Source organism: Hermetia illucens, chromosome 2, assembly GCF_905115235.1.
Source record: "Hermetia illucens chromosome 2, iHerIll2.2.curated.20191125, whole genome shotgun sequence".
NCBI classification, from domain to species: Eukaryota; Metazoa; Arthropoda; class Insecta; order Diptera; family Stratiomyidae; genus Hermetia; species Hermetia illucens.
In genome coordinates this window covers 25,544,356-25,555,302 of record NC_051850.1, presented here as the reverse complement: position 1 = coordinate 25,555,302, position 10,947 = coordinate 25,544,356, and the positions used below count along the sequence as shown (strand labels likewise).

General features: G+C 41.3%; 1 protein-coding gene across 1 annotated transcript; it reads left to right on the top strand.

The window, feature by feature from the left end:
* The first annotated feature begins 5,796 nt into the window (after positions 1-5,796).
* On the top strand, positions 5,797-6,441 carry LOC119649779 (cuticle protein 10.6-like). The gene is made up of 2 exons (XM_038052082.1): positions 5,797-5,947; positions 6,008-6,441. Exons 1-2 carry the CDS (start codon positions 5,945-5,947, stop codon positions 6,398-6,400), a joined length of 396 nt encoding a protein of 131 aa, XP_037908010.1. The 5' UTR covers positions 5,797-5,944; the 3' UTR covers positions 6,401-6,441.
* Positions 6,442-10,947: the final 4,506 nt, after the last annotated feature.

Here is a 10,947-nt window from a genome sequence, read left to right as displayed (position 1 = left end):
AACCCTGTTCTATTTATGATACGTTGGTGTAAGAGACCTCAGTATACCCTATTGCGCATTTCTCTGGGGCGTTCCAATTTTCTTACGCTTTAGGCTAACTTTATGTATTACGCGGAACAAATATATAGGGATTTGTAAATCAGAAGATATTATAAGAACTGAATTCAGTTCTTCCCATATACCTTTCATTATTCTGTGATACTCATACATGGTATTTCTTTGTAAATCTTAGCAAATTAGTTTATCCTGGAAATCTAAGAGTTTTTTCTGGAAAACTAGGAGAGCAAACTCGCGGAACTGACCTGATAAGCATGTTGGTTTTCGCTGAGTTCGCTGAGTCAATCAACATTTTAAACATGGGTATGAAAAGGCACCTTTCTCAAAACAGCCTAACCTTCCGCTAAGAGGATTATTATTTCAGAGCAAAACTCATCAGGAAGATATTTCCTATTTCCAAAAAGCACCATTTCAAACTCTTCTATGTTGTCTGATAGTTCCTGCGATTTAACCAGCTTCCATTTATATTGCTTTTCCAAGTGCGAATCGGAAATCGTCATCGAATTTCCTCAGTTTTTGCAATTCTAAGCACCGGGAAACTAGTTTACCGCATTTATTTCCGGCAATATGACAGTATCATTGATACGGTCATAAACATATCCCCAGTCGTAAAAAAGTCGGAACGATTGTTCTAGCAAATACTGGATGCGTCAGCACTTTTCGAAAAAGGGAAATGGGGTCGGTGGTAGGTGTCACCTTTGTTAGTAACACTTTTGAGCAGGATCACCAAAGGCGCGTTAGTAAAAGTTACATATATGGCGACAATCAGGCCATAATTTTCGAAATCAAACAACTTACAAATTGGTTCCGGAAGGCAGCTATAAAATGGGTAGTCAATAGGTTTAAAAAGGGTATTTTCAAAGAGGTCCTTTTGCAAAACACAACGCTAGAAGGAAACGCTAATGATAAGGTTCTCCAGATTGACGAAAAGTTACGACAAGCATGTGACGCGTCCATGTCAAGGTGTACTGGTTCACAGAAACAAGCACCGAACGTCTGATGGAATCCTAGAATCAAAGAATGCCGCAAAACCTGCCTCAACGTCAGAAGACGCAGTCAATGAAATAGAAATCGATCTGGATACGAGCAGCTTCATGAACAATACAAAGAGACGCGAAAAAAGTTTCATGTGGCTATAGTTAGAAGCTAAGGTGGAGATTTCAAGCGGCTGTGTAAGGATGGTGATTCGGACCCCTGCGGGGTGGCGTCTACAAAACAGTAATGTCCAAATTCAAAGGTAAATGCTTTCGATCGATTACTCCTAACTTCCTAGACGAGATAGTGACGAACCGTTTCCCACAAAATGGGAATTCTGCTAGCCTTCCTATTATTCAAATGGACCTCGTCGAAATTCCAATGGTACGTGAGGAAGAGGTCCTGGAAGTTGAACAAAACAGCTGAAAATAAGACTTGTGGCTTGGATAGTATCCCCAACAAAGCGTTTCAGGCAGCGGTGAATATAGCGTCAAATTTCACCGCATGCCTTAATGAATTAGCATTTCCCATGAATAATCTATAACAGATTACTTCTAATTGCCGAAAAGGAAGGCAGTTCGGAATCAGTTCGGTTTTCGAAAGGGGAGATCAACAACCGATGCAGTTAGCCTGGTAACTAACACAGGTAATGCCGCACTTGACAAGACAAATGTTGTGCACTGATCACTCTCGATGTTAAGAACGCCTTCAATTCCACGAGATGGCGCCAAATACTTGAGTTCCTAACCAACTTAGGTAGACCGAAGTACCTGGTGGGTATCGTTGCCGACTTCCCAATCGATACGCTGTGAACCAGATGAAGGAATGAAATTGTATCAAACGACATATGGAGTTCCACAAGGGTCCGTCCTAGGCCCACTCTTCTGAATTATTATGTATATCGGAGTACTGGCGCTAGATTTCCTTACTGGTGTGGCCTGCATTAATTTCGCCCATAACATTGGTGCAACGGTTGTTGCACGCCTCCTCGAAGGAGTCGAGCTTTATTCAAATGAAGTAGTCTATGATATTTAGTCCTGGTTAGATAATGCTGGTCTATTTCTCGCAGAACTTAAAACGGAAGTAGTGCTTATTACTAAGCAGTGAAAGTTCACGTCCATGAGGATCTAAGTTGGCAAAAAAAACATTCATTCTAAATCTGCGCTCAAGTATTTAGGTGTAATGATGGACCAGAAGCTTATCTCTAAATCACATGGCATATGAAATTGATGCATTGATTGCGAGAATGCTACCAAATATAAGTGGGCCAAAGTCAAGCCGTCGACTCCTTATTTCGAAGGTGGTCAGTTTGATTCTGCTGTATGCAGCCCCAATATGGTCAGATCCACTAAGAAATACAACAAATAAGAGAAAGATTGGAATTGCGTATCATGTAAGTGCACTCCGAACCTGTTGAGCTTACAGAGCAGTATCCGATGAAGCAGCTTGCGTGATCCTCATAGAGATTCTGACGGGAGAAGGAAAACGACTTAACGATCGAGCGTATCTCACCGGAGAGTCTCCTGCTCTTCGACGGCAATTTGCATGTAGTGAAACTATCACGAAATCTCAGGAGAAGTGGATCGAGTCAGAAAAAGGTTTGCTGGACCTACAGAATCATATGGGATATATGGAAATGGATCGAGTAACCCCATGGCGAGGTAGGGTTCGACCTAACCTAATTCTTGAACGGACACTGAGGTTATCGAGCATATCTGTATTGATTTGAGCATGATGATTCGGCATATTGTCCGAAGTGCCCGAATATTGCAGAGCACGCTGAAAGCGTTTTATTTTGTTTCCAGAGATTTGCAGCCCAGAGGGCTGCATTGGGAGCTACAACCGGGGAGCACTTTATACCAGAAAATATAGTGCAACACACCATATGTTGAAATCCAAGGGAATATGGACCGAAGTCGAAAGGGTGATGGCAACCACTCATAAGAAGCTTAGGCAGGAAGAAGTCAGCCGGAAAAATGAACAAGAGAGAAACATGAATATTAACGCGAGTGCAGGATAAATTCTGATCCAGCCCCGTATTACAATGATTGTCTAGCGTTGCATCACCTTGACACCAATAGGGTCACCAAGGCTGTCAATCAATCAAACTTCTCTAAAAAGTTTTCCAGTCGCGAACACCGACTGCACGATATAATATATGGAACCGAACGGCATGTGCTTGAGCTAACCTGAATGCAAGCAGTTCGGCGAGATGTGGGCCGGGGTTCTTGGTTCTCACATATTATCTCCCTGTCAGGACACAGAGATTTAATCAAGTGCCTTGATTCAGGAGTCAACAAAATAAAGCCCACCCGGGTAAACTACTCTAATAGAGACATGAAATTTCGAGGTGGAGTGATACCACCGACGATTTTAATCCCAAAGGGTACTAAAATCGCTTTATAAGGGAAAGGACTAACTCACAAATACCTAACGCGCGAGGAATGGACGGGGAAGGATCAGCTCTGAGCCGATTGGGATATCTACCCGACGAGCGGCGCCTGTCTTCCTTTCTTCATCATTGAGGGCCAGATGATATAGTAACCCTGCGGCGGCCCACGCCAACCTAATCGTTCACACCCTGCCGCTTCCAGTATAATGGAGGGAAGAGAGAGAGGAGAGGAAAAGCAAAGGGATATGGAACATAGTCCCATTGTCTCACGGAAATTAATCCTAAGTTCTAAGATATACGAGATTAATGATACTAATAAACTCCACAACAAAATTAATTAATAATAAACTTCTTCCTAAATTCCTCATGTCTATCGGGGTGGCTCGAATCTGTCCTAGCAGCTAAGACGTCAAAGATGGCTCCATTATAAGCGGAGCATACTGATGATGATCTCGTTTGGATTAAATTATTCTCTAAGTCTATGCCCCATGGCACATTTATTCTGTATAGAGTACCTTACATTTAGTGCAAAATTACACAATTACTAAAATCTAGTCCTTTACAAAAATGTGAGGTGATGACGGCTTTATGGTTTCTTACCAGGGCAGAGGCAAATCGTCAGACGCTGCCTCACCTCTGCCCTGGAAGCAGCGTAACCGAAGCGGCTCGCAGATGTTGAGTGCTCCTTTATATAATTCGCAGGACACGACATAACTGCGAATTATATTAAGCACAAATCCGCCTCATTGACCAGAGCTTGGTCAGAGCTAGAAATATTTTTTTTATTATTTTTTAATATAATATATTTATTTTTTAATATAATTCGCAGTGAGAGAGGGGTGAGGCAGCGTCTGACGATTTGCCTCTACCCTGGTAAGAAACCGTAAAGCCGACATTGCATCCTCATTTTGCACAGGTACCGCCTCCTTATGGTTCGTAACAAGCGGTCAAGGTACTACTGCGGCTCGCATCGACGCCTGTGCCAGACACGACTACTAAAAGAATCGCTAATGTAACGGCGAGAAAGACTGTTATGTAGAAAAAAAATTCTCTGGTTTATCTCTCACGGGGGTTGAATTTCCCCATTTTCCTTGAGTTTACGACTGGAAATTGCCGGAAACTTTCCAATGTGGTAAGGGCCCTCTCCTGCGCGAGACGCACTTATTTTCTCGTATTGCACAACTTATTAACAATAATCTGGGAACAAGAATGAAAAAGACGACTTTGCTTTCACACTCGATAGGAAAACAGAATATGTTCGACTCAATCGCGATCCACTGTCCACATCTAAGTGGCCTCGATCCGGGGGAGTTTACTATTCGCCAATTTTTTCATCAGGCGGCCAACTATCTCCCATCCTTACAATTTTCGATCTCCCAACCTCAAAACAAATAGAAATGTGCACTACACACTCCGCACTTGTCACCTTCCTCTTTTCTTTTTTCCTTCCTTTCTTCCCGAAAAGAAAAAAAAAAATTCGCCAGCCATGTAACGTGGCAAAGCAGAGCAGGGCGCCACACCGACAAATTTTCCTTGCGTTGCAGAAGTCCGTTGATTCAAATTTGAACTTTAGAATTTTAATTTCAAATTGGAATATTAGAACCTCAAGAGGGCTCAGGAAAATTATATCGGCATAAGAATGGTGACGTAATACCATATGGGAGTCCCGCGGGGAGAATGGAAGAGGAAGGACCTGGTTTTAGTTGGTGAGAGTTCAGCGTCAGCTTTTGAAGCTTGCCATCTTTCGGCGATAAAAAAAGACAGATAGACAGGTAGACATCGAATCGACTCTAATAAGGTATTATGAAACAAAAAAAGCTTGATTTAATCAGCTGTTGCGCCACCACTTTGTTTTAAAATAATGTACAACTGCTAACATATAAATAAAAACAGAACTGAAAAATATTTATTCATTTTCCTTGTATAAATCTTAGAAAATGGCGCTTGATTTCATGCGCACAATATAGTTTAGCCCTTGAGAATGACGTCGTAAATATGTATATTTTGGAAACTAGTCTCCTTTAGCTGTCGCAGTAAGCATAGGTAAGGAGTTTTTCTCTTGTTAAGCATTAAGTTCTGAAAATCTGAAATGAATGAAAAAAACTAGTTCTATGCTAATATGATGCTACGAAAACAGAAATAATAATTTCGTATCTGGGATCTATTATTCTTTTATTTAATTCAAAGGTAAGCAACTGTTTTTCTTTACTTTGCATACTTAATTAGTGATTTAAGTACTATCTCTTTTAATCTGAGCTATCTGATTTCCATTATAACTAAACTTTTCTATAGAAATTGCTCCTATTCCTAAGTATACTTGAGACAATTTTTTGTGCCTATTGATTACGTAGGCTGTATAGTTCATCGTAATCTGAATTTTGCTCAGATAACCATTAAAACCTGTTCGATGGTCTATCGAACCATAGCAGTCAGAAACATCGAAATTGTATAAAAGAGATCTCTAGGCCCGAAAATGTATCATTCAGGAACCATCTTCCCAGAATACCACCAACCGCAAACATGGTATGAAGTGTTAAATTTCGAAGAAAGGATCTTTTTAAGTAACTATCTTGACCTTTTCAGAAATTCGTTGTCTTAGCTCTCGCTCTCATCGGTGCTGCTTCAGCCGGTTACGTCGCTCCCTTGGGAGGACTCGGTTACAGTGCATGGGGACATGGTGCTGCTGTAGCTCCACTTGCCACCGCTGGATGGGCACTTGCCACCGCTGGATGGGGACATGCTGCCGCTGTTGCTCCACTTGCCACCGCTGGATGGGGACATGCTGCCGCCGTTGCTCCAATTGCTAGTGCCTACCATGCTGCCCCAGTTGCTGCTTACGGACACGGAATTGCTGCCCCAGCTGTAGCTGCTTACGGACACGGACTCGCTGCCCCAGCTATTGGTGCCTACGGACACGGATACGCTGCTCCAGCCTGGGGATATGGTGGTCTCTGGAAGAAGAAGGCTGCTGCTTAAATTATGACCCGAATAACCGAATAAATTATATTATTAACAAATATCAAGAAGTTTTAGTTTAATTATTGCTCTGTTTGAACCCATTGGTCTTATCTCAGTTTCCACTTCAATCACTTAAGGGAGGGATCTAATTTTTCGATTGTCAAAGAATCTTATCTAATATTCTCTAATATCATACTGTAGAGTATAAGTGGGTCTAAATAGTAGTTGGTAGATTACATCAATATTTTATGAGCATTATGATGCAGATTGCATGAACTACTACTGGCTGGTCAGTAACATTGAGTCTGAAAATTGGCAATCCTTCTAAAATTTCTTTCCGGTTTTACAAATATTGACCATCTTATTCGCCTTTGTCATGCAACGAGTTTACGAGAAGACCCATTTACTTGCCTGCAGCAGTTTTACTTTGCCTGCTAGTTTTTGTAGTACCTCTATTGTCACCTTTGCAACTCCTAATTTCCATCCCGACTGCAAATTATTATACATAAAAGCATTCATGTATTTTCAATCTTAATCTATTAATGATTATCTGAATTTTCTTTGCAAATCTTTCTCCCAAAATTTTCTCACTTTTAAATTTACCAATATTTTGAATCCAATTTAGAAATTATTAAATTATAATATATAATTCTCAAAATATCAAAAACAATCATTAGCCTGTTGTTGCTTTCCTTAAAATTCTTTGTCCTGGGTATATTCATACTCATGCTGTGTACTAGCAAATGCATTTTAGCGGTACGTCTCGGGATTAGGCGGCATGAATGGCGGCGTCGGGGATTTTATTGAATGTGCTAGCATGACTTATAAAGTAAATGTACCGCTTATGCATTCTTTGTTGGGTATTGGTTCTTGTGCGAGTTGGAAAGGAAAGTGGAAAAAGTTGTGGTGGAGGTGGGAGGGGTTGCTGCGATCACCATGAACGGTGATTTTTTCTTCGAAGAGTTCAGTCTAGAAAATGTCTCGAAAAATCAAGTTGTGATATATTGAATACGGGTTATTTACGTGAAATTACGCTATTTAATAAAAGTAAACTTTCCGGAAAATCATACGTGTAACTACGCTAACTCTTTGTTTTATAGTTTAAATCTAGTGGATTCATTTTTAATATATTTACAATTTCGAGAAGAAAACTTAAACCGCCAACGTCCAAAATGGATAATCGAGAAAATATTAAGATGGCCTAGAGTATGCTGGAGACAGTGTAATTTCCGTCGAAACTAGCACGTTTTTCGGTCGGGAAAGTTTAAAAATGTTCGCGTGTGTGGAAGGTTAAAGAGGACACTTGGAACCATAAAGGACAACAACGTTTATGAATTTGTGTCGGTGGACGGTAGACGGGAGGGAAATCGCATTACAGTTGCGGCAGCTGAGTTGGGTTACTGGAATATTGAAATGCAATAATAATAACATTGTAAGGAAATTTCTATTTGTTATGCGGGCGCATGAACCTCTGATTGAAAATTTTTTTTAATAGAGAAAATTAAGTAAATTGAAATTTAGGACGCAAATTTCTGGTCGTAGTGATGACCATCTCCATACGTATTTATGGGTCACAAATAATATTGTGAATTTTACATCCTCTATTTATGCTCTGACTATCTACTCTACCATACCCAGTCTTCTAATCGGAAGCAAAATTGCTATTTCAACGTATTCGTAATTCTTGGGTATCTGAAAATTTTCGTAGTGAGTGGAAGAAGTTGTCAAGTTCAGCCAAACTGAATGCGCTAGCCCGGTTGCCAGATGTCTTTTCTTCTTTTTCTGCAGCCTTTGTCCCGTTCACAAGTGGGGTCAGCCCGTCGTGATCGGTTGCGCCAGTTAATTTTATCAAAGGTCATAAGGTTGTATTCTTGAAGTCGCCATACAGCGTATCAAGCCAGCGCTGCTCAGCGGTCCTTTTGGTCGTTTACCATCGACTTCGATTTTCAGACCAAACTTGGTAAGTGAATTCCATTAGCGCGAATCATGTGACCATACTATCGAAGATGCCTCTTTGGTAACTTTTCCACGATCCGTATAACCCCATATAGATCGCGGATGTCCTCATTTTGAATGTGATCAAGGCATGTTACCACGCTAGTCCAACGCAACATCCGCATCTCCATCACCGCAAGGCGTCGTACATTGTCCTTTATAGTTATAGGCCAACACTCAGAACCACAAGGGGCGGACGATATTCCGGTAAATTTTAGATTTCAAACGTCTGTTGATACGTCGATTACAAAGAACACCAGTCGTGGACCGCCACTTCATCCAGGTTGCGCTAATGCGTGAAAAAATTTCATAAGGCAGTTTTGCTGATAGCATTGGCCCAATATTTGTAAATCGCTCAGTTCTACGTGGGTCGCTGCTACTTACAGCGATGGCGTGTGTATCATTAGGATCAGTCGTCAAAAATTTAGTTTTATTTAGATTCGATCTGAGATCGTGATGAATGAGGCGATCATTTTATTTTTGGACAAGTTGCTCGAAATCAGCCAAGAAAACATCATCTACATAAAGCAGGTATGTGGCGCTGGATGTTGGATATCTGCTGTGACGGTGCAAATAATCGGAACAAAGAGGAGTGTTGAGAAGGCACTTCCTTGATGGACACCGCAGATACATGAAGTGGTTTTGATACACCGGCCATACTTCACTGTCGAGGGCATACCAGATAAGTTCTCCAGATCCAGGAATGCAAAGGGGGTGATGTTTTTCAAGGTGTTTCTTGCGCAGCATGTACTTCGTCAACAGTTAAGTAGATTTGTAAATACGGCTGTCAAGAATGCGGTTGTCAGTTCACTCATCACTCATATTTCAGAGACAATAATTAATCAAATCGCTGTTGCAAAGGCGTAAGGTGACCAATAAATGATCACCTATTAAGTAATTTCTGGTGGGACTTTGGAGTCCTGTATGCAACTTATTACAAGTTTAAAATAAAGTTGAATCACAAGTTGATAGATAACCGTGAGCATTTTAATAAAGTAATTACTCACCACATTTCGGAGCCTAGCTTGCACAAAGGCGCGCGTGTCAATAGAAAACTCGAGTAGAGCTGATAGAACCTTGCTTCATGCTTCCATATCCGATCGTTTGGCTTTATTATTTGAATTAGAATAAGCAGTGAATTTTCACCACGGGGACTTTAACGGACACCAGAACTATTTTTCCGGTAAAAGTCATAAAGTGGGTAGCAAGAAAAGGCGATGTCGATATTCCGTCTAAATCAATGCTACGCGCAAAGGATGCGTTCCAAGAGTTGTAGGTAGAATTATACTCAGAAGAATGGCTTGTGATCAACCAACGAGAACTTAAATCACGTTGCTAATAGCGAAAGCAATTTCCATTGGGCAGGACTGGATGTCCTGCCCAATGGAAATTGCTTAGGCAAAAAAAATTCCAAACAATTAGGCCAGTTCTTCTATCTATAGATTCAATTCATTAAGGATTTAGTGAGGGGAAAATTACTGAGAAATTCCAGTGATAGCGATGAACAGCATGAGGTCTGTAACTCCCTCCCGGAAAAAAACGTTCACAAATGTATGAGAACAGGCTGATTGAAGTGGAAAAATGAATGAACCACATTTCTACAGGGGAGAAAGGATAACAGCAGGAGACGGGTAAACAGCAGAAGTAGCCGTTGGAGACACTGTCAGCCCCCAACGGACAGCAGATAGTGGGCTGCAGAGCGAACTGGGGAAAACTTTGAGGGTGGAAGGTGCATCTGGGAGATACTCCATCCAAATGAAATTGAGAAAAGGATGCCGATAGAAAGCTGTCAAAGTCAAGGCGATTAGGAATGATAGAGTAACAAAGGGAAAAGTAAGGAAAGAAGGAAAGCTGTCAGGTCTGCTCATTAATCCAACTAAAGTAAGACCTTTGTTCGATTCCGCGGCGAAATTCCCACGAAAGGCAGAAAGCTTTCCGGGTGGCATTTGCCTACCGTATAGCCTCATAGCCGGCACTACTCGTAACCTCAAAGGATCCAGGAGAGGAGGTTGATCGTGAAGAATGGTCGCCGTTCTTCATCACTGGTTCAACCTAATTAAAATTAGCAAAACACGATCCCTTGGTTGTATGTTTTGCGACGTGGTGGTGGATGACGCTGATCCCACCTTCTTCTCTTATTTGGACTGGATTTGTTTGCAAAACCATGCAGATACAGACTTTCTATGGGCAACTGGATGCACCCCAGGAGAGGCGTTTGAAGGATAGTGTAATAATTTGAGTGCAAAATGATTAGTTAGCGTAACATGTGAACACGGACGGTTTTCCTGTTGAGCTGTTCCCTGCAATTGCTGCTGTTCCAGTTCCACTCATCCGCAAATTCTGATAATTTGATATCTTTCGCAGTGAGTGGAAAAAGGTATGATCATAAAGATCCAGAAAAATGGGTCCTTTATGAGTGTGACAATTGGAGAGGTATTGCGGCGTAACATTGTTAGATGCAGAGCAGGCTGGCTTCCGCAGATCACTTTGGAGCAATATCCACAGAACACATCTCTGCTTTGCCGGATGTTGCCAGAGCAACATATGACGCTGAGTAAAATATCTGAGGA